This window comes from Aspergillus nomiae (assembly GCF_001204775.2).
Source record: "Aspergillus nomiae NRRL 13137 chromosome Unknown contig00020, whole genome shotgun sequence".
Classification (NCBI taxonomy): Eukaryota; Fungi; Ascomycota; class Eurotiomycetes; order Eurotiales; family Aspergillaceae; genus Aspergillus; species Aspergillus nomiae.
Window position 1 is genome coordinate 1 of NW_015378075.1, and position 17,169 is coordinate 17,169.

Consider the following 17,169-nt stretch of genomic DNA (forward strand, 5'->3'; position numbering starts at 1 on the left):
TTTTGTTTTTTATCTTTCTTGCCTTGTATTTGGTACCCAGGTTTGGAAAACGTTTTGGATCCTGGATAGCAACGGCCATGCACATGTGATGATTATGTATGTATATATTAGTAGAATGATGGAATATAAGGTCAAACAAGACACGGAGAAGAGGATATCGCCCAAAGTACAATGTTAGACGTGGAGAACGGGGCCATCGGCTCCGTACAAGGGATCACTATGGAACCAGTCGAGCTTTTCGATAGCCTTGAGCTTTGTCTCCTCCCCTGGTTGTCCATAGCACATGTCCCAATGTTTATTTCGAGGATAGGCACCCACCATGCTGAAACTCTCCGCGCCGAGATCCTCTAAGAGGCGGTGGCCTACCCCAGCGGGAACGATGATAAGATCGCCTTTCTCAACCGTCGGCTCAAATCGACTGGGGTTTGCTTCACCGCCAAAGCAGAGACGAGCGCGTCCGGAGACCACTCCCAAAACTTCATGCGTTGTACTGTGGAAATGCGTCTGCTGATACATAGTATAAACCCACTGTGGTTCGACCTCGCCGATTTCTTCCAAACGCGCCTGAAGCTGCCTTGGAGACGCCTCAAAAGCGTGATGATATATCATAAGCGGCTTAGACTGTATGGATGTGTTGGGAATATCTTTCCATTCCGGGATTTGACGAGTGGTAACCTCGATATCGGATGGGGAACTGAACGACATGGTTTCCTTTCCAATCAAATGGATAGGTTTCGCTTCAGTATGTACGAGACTCGGAAGTAGACAGTTTACCGTTCTAGGGCCAGGAAGAGGCTCGAGTTGTTTGATTCGGTCAAGTAAGGGTCGAAGGGATTTCCAAAAATGGAAAGCCACCATGACGTCATCTGCGATAATGCTTGCGGTTTTGTTCCCAAGTTTCAGTAGACCGAATGTGTTTATACTACATCCTCCTGGAATTCCCCTTCTCTTCTTCTACCCTCAACAGGGCGTTGCTACGATATACCCAATATGTGTCTGTCACAGTCACACATCCAAGGGAGAGTTATTACTGTGTACTAAGGGGAAGAGAAAGAAAAACCAAAGGAAAGAAGTATTCATAAGCACGGTAGTTACTGCGTCATGCGTATTTATAAAAAAGAAAAAAAAAAAGAAAACGAAAAAGGGAAAAAAACGTCTTCATACTAGACTGCTCGCGTAACAAAGAAGCGCTCCAAAGGGAACGAAGCAAATGCAAAACAAAATAATACCGACTCGGATGAGCTTGGGAACATTCCCAACTCCATTAGGTAGCAGTACTGGAAGAGTTGAAGGTGTTGGTTGCCTAACTATTCTTCTTAAACCCCATAAAATCTAGATTTAATCAAGATCCTGTGCAGGCCAGCTGCGTTGACCGCCTACCGCAAAGGTCCATAAAGCGTTTCCCCCCCACGGATGTCTGATCTCGACTCTCACTACCGCCCAACGCCACGCCTACTCTTGTGTCTCTCGGTATTTTTGGTACTTTGAGGCGTGTTTGTGGTTGCTCATACTTCGCTCTAGCTCAGACTTCTGTACTGAGGTCCTCTTTTTGTGACTCCTCAGTCGGTCCCTTCCGTTACCCGTGCTATCTCATAGCGTGCGGCTATCCTCCTGCCTTGACGATCGTGTTTGGACTGAACGTCGCCAGTGTTGTAATCGCCCGCTTCTGGAGGCGAGCTCATTGCCGAAACCAAAAAGTAGGAAGGCCCCGAGAACCCTTGCTGTGTTACGACAAGTCCTCGACACCTTCGAACCCCTATCTCGTCTATCCATCCTCAGCTCGTCACGCGTGTGTCATCTGTCTGAGTGTTCGCCCTAGTTTCTGCGAGAACTGACGCCCTTGTTTCGCAGCCGTACTCCCTGCTCGCCGAAGTCATCTGCGAAAAGCACCATGCCACCCTCCCTTATTCCCCAGACACCTCACAAGGATGACTTGGATGAAACGTGAGTCGCTCATACTCGAATGAAGCATCGGATAACTTCGGAGGCGCCATGTAAAGGATGGTAGGCTAACTCAAGCAGATGGTCGTTCCTGGAGAAGGGCGTCGACAGTGTGATGTTGAAGCTGGAGGAGGGAGTGGATATGAAGACTGTAAGTCCATTTCGAATCGCTTAACTTGGTCGCTCCTGGTGAATGGGAAAGGCTTGCAGCTGCGTACTGACAATTCACTTGGGTTTTTAGTACATGGCTCTATATACGTATGCCACCTTTTGTTTTAATTATCTTGGACTCGACTGACATTCTGAGCGAAGCGCGGTTCACAATTTTTGCACATCACAAAAGGCTGTCGGCAATGGCCATGGATTACAAGCACATCGCGGTGGTTCGTCTTCATCAACGCATAAACCCTCAAGGATATACCGGGCCCCTGCATCTAACAATGTTTCAGCACATCTGCTAGGAGAGGAGCTATACAAGCTACTTGGAGAGTACCTTTCACGTCACCTCGATGCTGTGCATCTCGAGTCCAAGGGCCACGCCGAAGAGGCCCTACTAGGGTTCTACATCCGCGAATGGACCCGTTACACGACAGCCGCCAAGTACATCAACCATCTTTTCGGCTATCTCAACCGACATTGGGTCAAGCGGGAGATCGATGAGGGTAAAAAAAATGTTTACGACGTATATACTCTGCACCTCGTCAAGTGGAAAGATGACTTCTTCATGAAGGTCCATGAGAAGGTTATGGACGCAGTTTTGAACCTCGTCGAGAAGCAGCGTAATGGTGAAACGATCGAGCAGTCGCAAATCAAGAGTATCGTCGATTCTTTTGTTTCCCTCGGACTGGACGAAAGCGACAGCTCCAAGTCGACGCTTGAAGTATATCGGATGTTCTTTGAGAAGCCCTTCATTGCGGCTACCAAGGTCTATTACGAAAACGAGTCGCGCCAATTCGTGGCAGAAAACAGCGTGGTGGAGTACATGAAGAAGGCGGAGGCTCGTTTAGAAGAAGAAAAGGCTCGTGTGGGCTTGTATTTGCACCCGGATATCTCGAAACATCTTACCGACACGTGTTTGGATGTCCTTGTTACTGCCCATTCGGAACTGTTGCGTGATGAATTCCAGGTTCTGCTGGACAACGAACGTCAAGAGGACCTAGCTCGGATGTACCGGCTCTTGTCTCGCATCAAAGAGGGCCTGGATCCTCTGCGGACGAAGTTCGAGACCCATGTTAGAAAAGCAGGTTTGGCGGCGGTTGAGAAGGTTGCAGCGGAAGGCGAGGCGTTCGAACCCAAGATGTATGTGGATGCTTTGTTGCAGGTACATACAAGATATCAGAGTCTGGTTAACGAGGCCTTCAATGGCGAATCGGAGTTTGTGCGCTCGTTGGACAATGCTTGCCGCGAGTTTGTCAACCGCAATAAGATCTGCGCGTCTAGTTCGACGAAATCGCCGGAGCTCCTGGCTAAGTATACTGACTCCCTACTGAAGAAGGGATCCAAAGCTGCTGAGGAGTCCGAGCTGGAGGAGATGCTAGTCCAGATCATGACGGTCTTCAAATACATTGAAGATAAGGATGTCTTCCAGAAATTTTACTCGAAGATGCTTGCTAAGCGACTGGTGCATGTCAGCTCGGTGTCCGATGACGCGGAGACTAGTATGATCAGCAAGCTCAAGGAGGCCTGTGGTTTCGAGTACACCAACAAATTGCAGCGTATGTTCCAAGATATTCAGATCTCAAAGGATCTCAACGCCAGCTACAAAGATTGGCAAGACAAGGTTCTTGATGACGACGATCGGAGGAAGCTGGTGGATGCACACTTCCAAATTCTTGGAACTGGATTTTGGCCTCTTCAAGCTCCGTCGACGGACTTCCTTGCGCCGCCAGAAATCGTCAAGACGGCTGAGCGATTCCAAAACTTCTACTTTGACAAGCATAATGGTCGGAAGCTGACATGGCTTTGGCAGCTGTGCAAAGGCGAAATCAAAACTAACTACATCAAAAACACAAAGGTACCTTATACTTTCCAAGTGTCAACCTTCCAGATGGGTATTCTTCTCCTTTTCAATGAGACCGATACTTTAACGTACGAGGACATTCAAAAAGCCACCACTCTTGCTCCTGAAATTCTTGAGCCAAACTTGGGTATCTTCCTCAAGGCGAAGGTACTTACCATCAGCCCCGAGGGGTCCAAGCCAGAACCTGGCACCTCGTTCACCTTGAACTACAACTTCAGACATAAAAAGGTCAAGGTCAACCTCAACATTCAGATCAAGTCGGAACAGAAGGTCGAGTCGGACGATACACATAAGACTATAGAGGAGGATCGTAAACTGCTGCTTCAGGTATGTTGCAGAATTCCCCAATTTCCGAGTCACTGTCTAACATATGTACAGTCCGCCATCGTCCGCATCATGAAATCGCGCAAGAAGATGAAGCACGTCCAACTAGTCCAGGAAGTGATCCAACAAGTCAAATCCCGCTTCCCACCTAAGGTACCCGATATCAAGAAGAATATCGAAGCCCTCATGGAGAAGGATTATATAGAGCGCTTGGATGGTGATGAGATCGCTTATATTGCATAATTTTTAGAAAGTTTTTCCGTCATTGTCCCCTTCCCAATCATTTCTATGTTAGCGCCGGTTCTCGCTGGTTTTCCCTCTATTTCCTTTCTTTGTTCAATGGTTTTTTTTTTTTTTTCTCACTGTGGCATACGGCTTTCATTCATAGGTCAAGGATAGGAGTCTTCTGCTTTCGTAGCACCGATATGACGAATGATAACCCACTATATCAACAAGGATTGGATTTTCCCCTTTTGGTCCTTTTTTCTTGTAACGCTTATGTTGGGAAATTCAAAAATGATTGAATAGACATCTATTAGTAACAACAAGTAATGTTCATGCCACGAGCTCTATAATGGTATGCATAATATATCTTAAATGTTCATATCCAACCGCTGATGCATTCAGAAGATGCAGGATATATTGGTTCACATGTGAGAAGGCAATTGTATCAAGGAACATCGTATATGCATTTTCGAATATTAAAAAGGAGAATATGATATATGCTGAGAAGCAACAAAAGGTAACAATAATACAAGCTCTGTCCTTCCCCGGGTATCAAAGCTTCGAAGCGTAAATGATGATGGTGAATAAACGATATGCAAGAAGTTTGTTTTTATGCATGGGGCGAATGATTAGGTTGAGTTTATATAATGGGTCAAAATGAAAAAATATTCATGCGATCGTGTTCCTGTCGTTTGTGAATAGATTATTGGCTTTGTGGAGCTTGTTCTGCGGTGGTGGGTGCTTCGTTTTCAGTCTTGCTCTCGGTGGATGCTGGCTCTTCTGCTATGGTATCCTGTTTATCGATGGTGGTCTGGGGCTTAACCGAAGGCTTGGGCTGCTCAGTTGATGCGTTGGCAGTGGTGGTAGTATCATTTCTCTCATTGGGCTTGTGGATTTCGCTTGTGCTGCTGACCTGAGCTGCTGCGGAGGCCTTCGCCTCTTCAGATGGCTGTTCGGTTGGGTGCGACGGACCGTCATTAGCAGGGACCTCGTTCGATAGCTGCGAGCGTGTATTGGCAGTGTCATATTCGCCACCGTCACCATCATCCTTGCGGTTGAGTGAGCCATACTCGCCGCTATCCCGTCTCAAGAAAATGTTGCTCCATCTCTTCCTTCTACTTCCGCTGCGAGACAAAGTAATGGAGTCTTCGCTGCGGCTTGCCTGCATTGATCGCCTACCTCTTTCCGGCAGGTCGCTCTGCTCTGCGGTACCCGCCAATGTCGGGGTCGATGGTGAGGTTACTGAAGATGGAGAGGATGGGGTTTTACTTTTGTCCTGCCATTCCTTTCGCTTTTCGCTAGCCCAGGTACTCCACGAATTCAAATACGCCCCTGCCCTTTGACCAGCGGCACTCACGGATGCCTGTGCTTGAGTAATGTCCACGGAAGGAGCCTTGCGAGCACCGAACCAAGAGGAACCACTAGTGGAATGCACAGATGCTGTATCAGACGGTGAAAATTGAGGGGAAGAGCCCTTGTCAATTGAGGACCGTTGTGACTGGGGAGTTCTCTCTTCATTCTTTTTCCGCTGTGCTTCTCGCATCGCTTCGATATCGGCCCAGAAGTTGTTGAATGCGGCGGTTACTTTCTTTTGGCCAGTACTGATATGCCTATTGAGCGCCTCGCGGCTTTCCCGTACCCGTTCGTCCAGATGAAGATCCGCGACTTGTTGTGATAACCGACGTTGAACATCGTCCATAGTGAGACCTCCGGCACAAGGATGGCGAGGCTCGACGATGGAGTACAACAGTGCATCGGAGGTCAGGTGTTTGAAAAGCGCATAATTAGAAGTGTTTTGCCACTGTGCCAGAAACTCGGCGTTGAATTCTAGCGCAGGGTCGCCTTCTATGTTAAATGCTTCCAATTGCTCTTTGCTTCTGCGGCCTGGGTCACCCGCATTGAAGGAATCCAGCTCCTCATGATATTTCATGCATGAAAGCAATGCCAGCAGATACTCTTCGAATTGTAGCCTGATAAATTCTTCAGAGCCCATATACCCGTGGGTCTTGGGTTGTTCCGGGTGCGCCTCGTCCCACGTATCGTTGATAATCTGGGTAAGAAGGTCGATCCAACGTCTGTCTGCGACAGATAGTGCCAGTGCATTTCGTAGAGAGGGGGACGTGATATTAATGGTGTCCTCGTCAAGCTGCAGATCTCATTGCGTAAGTAACCGAGTTGTCAAACTAGAGCAGACGTTCCCTCACGTTGATTAAGATGTCACTATAGCGATCTTTCTGTTGTAAAAGTAACGAATTCGTAGAGCCAACTACATATGACTTCGTGCCGTGATCCGCCAGCAGATCCAGTTGCTGTAGAGGCGTGTAAGGTCCGAACATGCTCCCCTGCAGAAGTTAGAACATAACGTGGTCTTTGATCCATGGCACGAACCTTGCCAAAGATTTGGAGCGGCAATCCCATATATGCCAGCACTATAAGAATCAGTATGAGATATAATCGAAGGTAGGATTGTTACAATCATACGAGAACTTCTGTCGCTTGTTTTCAGAGTGGTAGGCTTCTCAACAGTCTTCGTATAGCTTTCGAATGCTGGGTCTGCACAGTCTTGAAGGTAGTTTATGAGGCCAGGTATCAATGAAACGAGGGAGAATTGTATCATGCATAAACGCTCGCATCTTGAACCAAAGAAAAGCATCTGAGCTCAGTCAGTATCTTGTACGATGACCAACTAGGAACTACCAACCTTGGGCTGCAGGAGTAAGGCTTTGAACAGGACCAGAGTTTGATACTTAAACTCATGGATCATTTCCCGCAGAGACAGTCCTGTAGGCTGGTCAGCAACAAAGATCGAGTGCTCTAGGTAACTGGACTCACCAAGATTTTGATCCTTGAAACTTTCATCCTTGTTCAGATTCATGACTAGGCTTTCTCGAAATTTCTGAAGCATGTCAGCACTACTGGGGACCAATGGACAATGCCAAGCCGCAAATGAAAAAGAACAAAAACACACCTTCAAAATATCGATATCGGAGAAATCCCTGTTCTCGTCCGTATACGCATTAGTTAGAGATTCCCCCACACCTGGGTAGCGAAGAGCCACCAGCTAGCATATATAGTGATACCAACATACCGCTGCGCGAACCAAGCAGATGTTACTATGGACAATTTCTCTCTCAGCTGGCCCAGGCTCTGGGGGCTATCTGTGATGACAACAACTGCCTTCTGTACTGTGGATCTTGTCACATCGGATGGTCGGTATAGGAGCAAGTTCGAATCGATTTGTCTGGAACAAGATATGCCGAAAAGGGAAGTTGCAGGCTCCGTGGCGGTCTCCTTTCGGCGGAGTGTAAAATAAGAGAACTCCTCGGTCGACCTGGAGGGCCAGAATTCGCGTCAATAAATGAATGCGCGCTTAAGCAGATGCTGTAACTTGGATGGAGCGTATTGGGGGTAAAACATCGCCGTACATATGCGCCCCGTCTGATAAGGCCATGAATGGTAACAAACTCCAGTCATTCTTCACCGCGGGATCGGTTCCGTCTTCTCCAAAGCACAGTTCGATTTCGGGGCCCCTGCAGGAGACAGAAAATGATAGATGTTAGCCAACGGGCCCAGAAAATGTGGCGCAAGGACAAAAGATAATCCCGGGCTGTGCTATGCAGAAAGCCCCGAGCACATACAAGCGCAACCGAAGAATGACATGAACATGATTCTGGTACTGCGAATGGTGCGGTCTCTGCCTATCTCGTTCCCTTTCTTGTTCCCGCATTCTCATCCAATTACTCACCTTGCATGATGAAAGTCTATGACCATAACAATAGGTGCCTGGCGACTTGGAACACTAGCATGGTGTGGTGTGGAACTGCAGCGGTGCCACATACAAAATGACCAAAACAAGGAACGATTCGAAGCCAATTTCTCTCTGAGAGTAGGGGCTACCCTCCCGGGAAAGAGTGTTAGGGAGATACGGGTAGCCTCAAGATAGGTACAACTAAGAATGAATCAAAGGAGGACCTCAAGCTGAAGACTGATGGAAATTGGAACCAGGGGGGAACTAATGAATTGGTTCATTGGGTCCCGCGGCGGGCGGTGACAAGCTGGCGGTTGATTAAATTTGCCAACTGGAGACATTAATCCCCCCCACCCCGTGTTTTAAGTCCGACTAGTCCCCATAATTCAATCTGCGGAAAGATAACTAAACCATAAGGCTGATATTTGGGATCTCTGCCACCGGAGTACTACTTATAATACCTATGACCAATCAAATAATTAGCGCGATGAATGATCAGTAAAATTGTTCTAATGGTTCGATTTGCCTTCGAGTATCCCTCAAGCACCAACTAGTTCATCATTCATGGTTCACGTGTAACTTGTATATAAGGGACAAGAAACCAAAAGAGAAAGGGAAAATCAATGCCATAAATGATTTTCAATCCCCCCGATTCTAACAACGTCATGAGAAAACCACAGTTCCTGAAGGCATAAGCGCCTCGGAATTTGCAAAACAACCACGTGACAGTGAATGAGAAAGTATCCGTAGATGTAAAGATATCACAGCCTTCATGCCCAGTCTACATACCAAACAAGGAGAACAAAAGAAAAAAGAAGAGAATAACCTCAGAAACACGCTGCACTATTGCCTGCGCCTCGTCCGCGAATTAAGGAACCCGATTATACAAAATTTTGCTGGGCATCGCCAGCTCCCTCAACGAGGACTTGACTCGCCGCCTCGGTACCCTGATCGATATTATGGAAGTCGAGAATTTCCGAGTACCTAGGGGTCTCTAGATTAGCTTGGCAACCACATCATTGCATCCAAGAGGTGCTTACATCATGATCTTCCAGGTGTCTACAGGTAGGTCAGCATCATTGAATGACCAATCGAACTTCTCCTCTGCCACAGGCTCATCGGTGGGGTCGTGGTACGGAGCAAGGTACTCGTGCGCCAGCGCCTCGCCCGCGCGGATTCTCTTCTTCGGATCAAATACCAGCATCCGTTCGAGAAGGTCAACCGCTGTGCGTTGTTAGCATCTGATGGCGCTTAATCCCCATTGAACGGAATACATACCATCCGGGTCGGCGTTCTTGAATTTGGTGGCGAGGGGTTGACGCTCGCGCTTGGGAAGAGACTTGACAAATCGCAAAGTCTGTGGCCAATGTTAGCAGTGGCTCCACATGGCCTATCGCATGGTTACTCACATTCTCACTGCAGATTGTCTCAATCACATCGTCCGGTGGGGTTCCAAGGAGTTCTGTGATAATGGAGAATTGGTTCACATGATCCTTGCCGGGGAACAGAGGCTTTCCTTCCAGCATCTCGGCGAAAATGCAAGCGGCGCTCCAGATATCCACCTCCACATCATACTTTTGCCATGTGAGCATAATCTCGGGCGCACGGTAGTATCTCGTCGACACGTAGCCTGTCATCTGAGGGTCTTGAATACGGGCGAGACCAAAATCGCAAATCTTCAGGTCGCAGTTCTCGTTGATAAGGATATTACTCGGCTTAAGATCGCGGTGCACAACGCCTGCTGAGTGCACATATTTAAGTCCTCGCTGTAGAGAATTAGCATCAAGCCCACCTCGCCTGGAGGAGCCTGTCGCAGCCACACACCAAGATCTGGTATAAGAAATACTGGATAAACTGCTTCTCCAACGGCCTTGATGTGAGCAGTCGGTGGAGGTCGGTACCCAGGAGCTCGGTTACGAAATAGCTGTGCCGATCGGTTAGACAATAGGTGTCCCTCTTAAAGTTGGTAGAAATCGTGCATACATGTCTTCGAGGGGAGAAATAAAAATATCACTTAGGCTGATGATCTAGTCAGAGTCAGCGTACGGAGCGATGCAGCCGTATTCGGGTAAATCGACCGACATTTTCGTGGCGCAAGTGCTTCAATAGTTTCAGTTCGCGGTATGTTCTCTTAGACAAGACTGGGGTACTGAAAGGTTTCATAATCTTCTTAACAGCGACAGGCTGTCCGGTCAATTGGTCCCTCGCCGAACTAATTTCGCGGGGCAAAGCGTGTCAGCGCATGGTCCATATGAGGGGTTGGCGGTAACGGCGAATCTAAAAGGAGGGGCTCTGGGAACATACCACACGAGGCCGAACGCACCCATGCCCACAGGCTGCAGTTCTGTGTACCTGCGAAACTGTTAAAAAGGAACCGATCCCATTGCTTGAATTCAATGGTCTCAAGAGACACCAGTACCTGCTTGTGATCTCAAAGGTCGTGCCGAAGATCTGGGCACGCACGAATTCCGCCATTTTGGATTACAGACGAATGTAACTCCAAGATTCGGGGAAAAGGGACAGAAATCGGAATCCTCTTGACTTGCTCAGTATATGAGACAAGATGGTTAAAGAAAGGGAAGGGACAGGAGGAGTGTGTAAAAGAAACGAGAGTGAAATAGAAAAAAAAAATGGAGATAGCAAATGGAGTTGGAGTAACAAGGCGAATAATAACACTTTTTTGGCAGTGAGGAAGGAAGCAGAGAAACCGTAGGTGGCGCCCAAGAAGGTATGTGGGGAAAAAGGAAGTCTCTCTCAGCCCGTTGACTTTTCAAAAGTCCGGTAAGAACCAAGCCAGACCGATGACGTTCGCGACAAGAAAGTAGGGTATTGCAAAAAAAAAAAAAAAAGGTCGGAAGTGGGAACACTGGAGGTGTACAGCAACCACGAAGACTTTGGCCCTCCACGCGGCCTGTCTAGACCATATGCCAACTAACATTGGCCGGAAGATGGTTCCCAAATTCAGGGAATATCGCCCATCACGCTTACATAACCGGGTGAGGCACGGACGAGAGGGGCATTGGGACCTGGTATTGGCATTTGTCTCTCTTATTTTGGATCCTCGTGGGGTTCTTTTTTCTTTATGGGATTTGCTTTGCTACAGAGTACAGAGTATAATGCGTGTCCTGTCGGTTCGACGCCATAGATTAACATATTAATGAGTGACGGCTTTACGAGCATTGTCGTTTCCCTCGCCATGTTCAGCTCCCATGGCACGTGTCCATGGTGTTGAGTTCGTCCCTCCTCCATGAACGTCGCAATCGGTCCGAAAGGGCAAACAACAAAGACCGAAGAGGAATCAGGGGTCTCGAATGGTTGAAGATCTAAAATTCTGCATCGACCATATTTAGATGTTGATTCGTCAAGCATTCGGGATTTCATCAATTATGTCATAGCGGGTAAAAGAGTACTCCGTACAGTGCCATAAGGCAGAAATTAAGAGAATGAGAAAGAAAAGCAAAAATAAAAGTGACCCCTTGTTTTGCAACGCACCAATTGCAACAGAATATCTAGCAGCAATGATCGATTATCATGCAATTTCCCAGAATGAAAGTCCCTACTGCCTATACCGGTGGTGATGTAGGTAGGTACCTAATACGTCAGGCGTTGCTTCCCGCAACTTACAGCAAGCATTTGCTGTCTCGATGTCATCATAGCCTGTGGGGTGCGGATCTGCTGCTAACCCTTTCCAACTGCTCCATGCCGGCTGTGTAATTATTCCACATAAATTGCTTCCTGCCCATCCAAAACAAAAATGGAAAAGGTTCCAGCGAGAAAGAAAAAAAAAGAAGAGAGAGAGAGAGAGAGAGAATCCTTTAAGGGGATAATACAACTTTGATCGTCCAATAATCATATAAAAATCACAAAATATATTCTCCCATAGTACTATTGGAGTAGATCGCGATCTAGTCAGATTTGTCATTTTATCGCACAACTTAATCGGGGTTATATATATATCTCACTTTCTTTGAAGCATCACCCCCTTCCGAGGTTGCTTGATCTGTACCCAGCATATTGGATAACCCCAGGGCCATCATCGGGAATTTATTGAGGCTCGCCTCCAATCATCAATGACCAGGATTCCGATAGTCCACTGCAGTCTACCAAGTACTCCGTATATGGCGGAATAAATACACACGTCTCTTTTCGCTGTCTCCCAATTGAAGTAACCATCAAGGTTTGAAGAATGCCCCTTTTCTTGACGATGCTCGACATGTGTGAGCTCATCTATATGTATCTACATGTACATGCAAGGTGTCGCTAGGAGGACGATATAAGTTAACGCTACTGTGGGTAAAGAACATTGCATAACACACAAGGTTATTCGGGTTCAAAAGTAAATCTATTCCAAATCCCTCTTTGTCCCGAAAAGGCGCCATACCTTCGTGTTACGCCTAATCGGTATATTTGTGGCTTGTCACTTAGACTGAATGCGCTCCATAGTTCGACCTTGTGTGCTCTGTCCTTTTAGTAGGACGACCTACTGTAAGTTAGGTGTGTTTAAGAGGAATTATCTCGCGAATCCTATGAAATTTGGTACGGTACCTGTACTTTCACCGTCGTCGGGGTTATAGGTCAATTCTCCAATCAGCAAATAGTGGGACATAGCCCCAGTCATGACATTCCCCTAGAGGAAGTGTGTCCTGCGCCTTCCGTGGCTATGTATGGACAAATGGTCCGTTCACTGGGTGGAGCGGATACTTAAAAGCACAGGAGTACAGCATGCCATTGTGTTGAGCTGGACAGGAACTGAAGTAGACAGGTGGAGAAATATTATTTTTTTTAAAAAAATAGTATTTATTTTTCTCTCCTTTGGCCTGCAAATTGGTTTTGTCAACAACAGCGAGGGGTGAGAAAGGGAGCGGACAGGTCGGAGGACAAGTGAAAATCATGGATGGTGGCGTCCGCCAATCCCTGGGCAAAAAAATACCTGCCTGACTTTCCCGTCAATGGATTCAGTAATCGCCGTTCGAATGATATGTTACTAAGATAATATCATAATTTTTTATATATTCTTTTTGTCCAAAAAAAAGCAAAAAATAACAAAAAACTTAACTCATGTCAGTTGCTTCTCACAATCCAACAGGGAGGTTAACTATGTAGGTAAGTATGTAAGTATGCACTGTGCATTTTTTATAGAACGTACATATATCCTGACATGAATTACCGCCAGAATGGTACCTCGAGATCACATTGAGGTGGGACACAAGGGACGATGCTTGGTATATGTCGCAAGATGGAGATTGAAACACAATAATATTACCCACGGACCCTTATAATACCGAGAAGGATGAGGTTCCTATGAACGAGCAACACCCTGAGAATGGGCCATCATTACCTAAGCTCCTAGCTCAATGAATGAAAATGGAGGTATCTTAGCGTCGAATCCCGGGCTCCTTTCCCCCCATAATTACCGTCACAACCCTTCATCTTAGTCTTGTCCCATGCCATCCCACCGCCTCAAATCTTTGTCGGTAAGCTTCGCCGGTCCACGTTTTACCACTTATCCACTTATTCCCGTGGGTAGAAGGTACGATCTAATACTCTGTAAGGTAAAGTCGGTAATACGGGGACTCCTCTCTTTTCTGCCATCTCCACTCCCCATCTGTCTATTATGACGATTAGGGAACATCCGCCCATTGAGAATTACCATCTGTCTCAACCACCCCAAGCAACTGTTCATCGTCATAAAAACAGCAGCAGTATCTCATTCCTACGATCCTTTCTTTTCCTCTTCCCTTCCGTCTACTCTCTTTTCATGACTTGATCGACATTCTCCTATACGTTCGCTTTCTGATTCTTTCCTCGTTTTTCTTACCCCGGTTCCCTTTATTCTATTTTTTCTTGCCTCCCTGACCGAACGGGGGTGATTACTTTAGTATTGCTTACATTATCTCACTCGAGATCCGTCCACTTTTCCCACATCATCCCCCGATCGACCTTTGCTACCCTTTTTTAGCGTCGGCTCGTCAGTCTCACACGTCTTCTTGCTCCGCAGTTAATCCAGTCGCCCCTCATCCTAACTCAACTTATTAACCCAGACATATTGAGTACGATCAAGGCGCTTGGACTTCTGCTTCCTTTCCACCGGTGCCCTCCATCGCCCGAGTTTCACCTCCTGCGTCACGAGTATCTTGATCTCCGCCCCCGGGATCTCGCAGTCGCTCAGGCCTTCATCCGAGACCAGCTGTACCGCTGCTAACTGTGCGCCGCCGCCCTCGATCCCTAGTCACGCCTCCTATCGTCGATCGCGAATATTATTATCATCTCCCTTCTCGTCTATTTTAAATCATTAATTGATCCTTAGTCACCCCATTGCCTCGGTATTCCTTCTTAGCTCTAAGGGAGCCGATTGGTGACGACTAACCCGAAGGTGTCGGGGCCGTGTTAGGTTGATGCCGTTCACTTCCGCAGGCAGCTCATGGTTTAGTCGTTCGCTGTCTAGAATATAATCCGAAATGGGTTCGTGTGTAAGCTCAGAGCAGGGTGACCCTGAGCAAAAGAAGAGGAGCCAGGCCATCGATCGCAAGCTGGAGGAGGATTCCAGGCGATTACGGCGAGAGTGCAAGATTCTACTGCTTGGTACGTTCGGGGTGTTCTTTTTTAGCATGGCGTTCCTTTTCGTGTCTGACTGCGATGTTTTTCCTGAACCAGGGTCCGGAGAAAGTGGGAAGTCGACGATTGTCAAACAAATGAAGATCATTCATCAAAATGGCTACACAGTGGAAGAGCTGGCGTTGTATCGCCTGACGGTCTGCAAGAATCTCCTAGATTGCGCCAAGTCCCTTGTAGGAGCCTATCACCAATTCTCCCTCGAGCCCTCGAGCCAAAAAGTCCGTGACTACGTACAATACATTTCAGACTACAATATCGACCCCGACCCACACACAACGTTGGATGCGAAGGTAGGGGAGGCAATAACGTATATCTGGAATGATCCGTGCACATCCACAGTATTGGAACATCAGAACGAGTTCTACTTGATGGACTCTGCTCCATAGTAAGCTCTATCACTTCCTAGGTTGTACGGAAAGAAGATGCACTGACAGCACCCCGCTAGCTTTTTTGAGGAAGCAAAGCGAATCGCATCTGCAGATTTCATACCCAACGTAAATGATGTGCTTCGCGCCCGAACGAAGACTACCGGTATCTATGAAACTAGGTTTACGATGGGCCAGCTGAGCATACAGTATGAGAAACCACCCTGTCTATACCTGGGACGTCGCTTACACGTTGTACAGCATGTTTGATGTGGGTGGCCAGCGCAGCGAGCGAAAGAAGTGGATCCATTGTTTCGAGAATGTCACCTCCATTATATTCTGTGTGGCATTGAGCGAGTACGACCAAGTGCTTTTGGAAGAGAGTAATCAGGTAAGCGTTGTCGCATATCAATCGCCAGGCTTGCTACTGACCTTGTTGCAAAGAATCGAATGATGGAGAGTCTGGTGTTGTTCGATTCTGTAGTTAACTCTCGATGGTTCATGCGAACGAGTATAATCCTGTTCCTTAATAAGGTCGATCTGTTCCGCCAAAAGCTCCCTCGGTCACCCTTGAGCAATTACTTTCCTGATTACTCCGGCGGTAATGACGTGAACCGCGCTGCCAAATATCTGTTATGGAGGTTCAACCAAGTTAACCGAGCACACCTGAACCTCTACCCCCAGTGAGCGCCCCGCAGATTCCCAATGAAAATGCTCTGTACTGGGACATGCAACTGACTTTACTTTTCATATCAGCTTGACACAAGCCACCGATACAACCAACATCCGCTTAGTATTCGCTGCGGTAAAGGAAACGATTCTACAAAATGCTTTGAAGGATTCAGGTATCTTGTAGATTTGAATGCTCTGTGTGCAGGCATCTCGAGTTGGACAAATCGCGATTTCTGGGCCTGTTGAGTTGCCGAGTGACCGAGCTACGTGTGCTTCCGACAGCTATGACGCTCTTTCTATCCTATTTTCCTTGTCATTCACCCCCCGATACTCCCTTGTGTTTTGTGGATAGGCATCGGCGTTAACGGTGCTAGTCTTCTTTTCAGTTTCATATGCTAGGCGCTTGGTTGGATCATAGTCATTGGGACTTTGCGGCATGGAGTCGTCTCTATCTTGGTTCTCATTTTTATCCATCTATTTTATCTTTTTTTTTTTTTTGAGAGGGGTATGATTTTTTGGGGTGGCTTATTTATCTGCATCATTTTAGTATCGATTGGCCTGGCCCTTTTCCTTGGCCTGGATTTCTATGAGCATCTTGTTTCAAAGTGAAAAGTTGTTGGCCTCAGCACTACTTGCATATAATTTGTGCCAGGGTCCTTGATATCCTCTCATCTCGAAATCTTCCCTTCTTACTTTATTTCCCCTTCTGTTTGTCCCTTTCCCCTGTTGGTCCAACTCACCTTGTGCATCTAATAGCGGTCCCTTGACTCCTGGGGCGGCTGGCTTGCAATCTTTTCGACTTATACCATTCCGTTTCCAGCGCTCTAATATGTTTTAGTACTTGGTTCTTTCACTTTACCGCATCTCTTTTGTTGAGTAATTTTTGGTGTTTGGATGTGTCCATGTTCCCCGATGACCACACAGCATTGCGACTAATCGATCTCTCGAAGACGGAGCTGACCACATGGGGCCGTGCGGCACATCCGACCCATGGTTCTGCTTTCGCCCTTAACTATTGGGTCGAATATGACGATAGAATCAAAGAATCAGCCGGCATCAAGCACCAAAGGATTGGGCGGGATTTTGTGATAATATTATGCGAAGTTTAGATAATCACCAGCGTTTCTTATGGGGTAGCCTCTGAACCATCCTGTGTCAGGAAAAGTTAGGACAAATTAAGTACATGCGTCAGTGTGGGTCAGCGAGAGGTTGTAGTAGGGCCTGGGCCTTGATTCCGTGAGGAGTTATATGCTAGTCGT

At 47.1% G+C, this 17,169-nt stretch overlaps 4 protein-coding genes across 4 annotated transcripts; 2 read left to right on the top strand and 2 right to left on the bottom strand.

Moving 5' to 3' along the window:
* Positions 1-174: 174 nt before the first annotated feature.
* On the bottom strand, positions 175-705 carry ANOM_001557 (cupin domain-containing protein; the record flags this gene model as incomplete). The annotated part of the gene is made up of 1 exon (XM_015546814.1): positions 175-705. The coding sequence occupies one exon, from the start codon at positions 703-705 to the stop codon at positions 175-177; it is 531 nt and encodes a 176-aa protein (XP_015410970.1).
* Positions 706-1,891: 1,186 nt separating this feature from the next.
* On the top strand, positions 1,892-4,545 carry culA (cullin culA; the record flags this gene model as incomplete). The annotated part of the gene is made up of 5 exons (XM_015546815.1): positions 1,892-1,944; positions 2,023-2,092; positions 2,183-2,199; positions 2,254-4,288; positions 4,340-4,545. The coding sequence occupies 5 exons, from the start codon at positions 1,892-1,894 to the stop codon at positions 4,526-4,528; spliced, it is 2,364 nt and encodes a 787-aa protein (XP_015410981.1). The 3' UTR covers positions 4,529-4,545.
* Positions 4,546-5,213: 668 nt separating this feature from the next.
* On the bottom strand, positions 5,214-10,855 carry ANOM_001559 (putative Avl9 protein; the record flags this gene model as incomplete). Its single annotated transcript, XM_015546816.1, has 19 exons — positions 10,678-10,855; positions 10,563-10,610; positions 10,341-10,470; positions 10,242-10,285; positions 10,083-10,182; positions 9,668-10,024; positions 9,537-9,615; positions 9,299-9,482; positions 9,146-9,242; positions 8,256-8,293; positions 7,936-8,040; positions 7,599-7,841; positions 7,479-7,506; positions 7,343-7,406; positions 7,212-7,291; positions 6,992-7,163; positions 6,899-6,939; positions 6,715-6,852; positions 5,214-6,656 (listed from the first exon to the last, which is right to left on the bottom strand). Exons 1-19 carry the CDS (start codon positions 10,731-10,733, stop codon positions 5,214-5,216), a joined length of 3,447 nt encoding a protein of 1,148 aa, XP_015410982.1. The 5' UTR covers positions 10,734-10,855.
* A 3,407-nt stretch (positions 10,856-14,262) lies between these two features.
* On the top strand, positions 14,263-16,094 carry gpaB (guanine nucleotide-binding protein subunit alpha gpaB; the record flags this gene model as incomplete). Its single annotated transcript, XM_015546817.1, has 6 exons — positions 14,263-14,840; positions 14,913-15,258; positions 15,319-15,447; positions 15,500-15,629; positions 15,683-15,921; positions 15,995-16,094. The coding sequence occupies exons 1-6, from the start codon at positions 14,717-14,719 to the stop codon at positions 16,092-16,094; spliced, it is 1,068 nt and encodes a 355-aa protein (XP_015410967.1). The 5' UTR covers positions 14,263-14,716.
* Between the last annotated feature and the right edge of the window lie 1,075 nt (positions 16,095-17,169).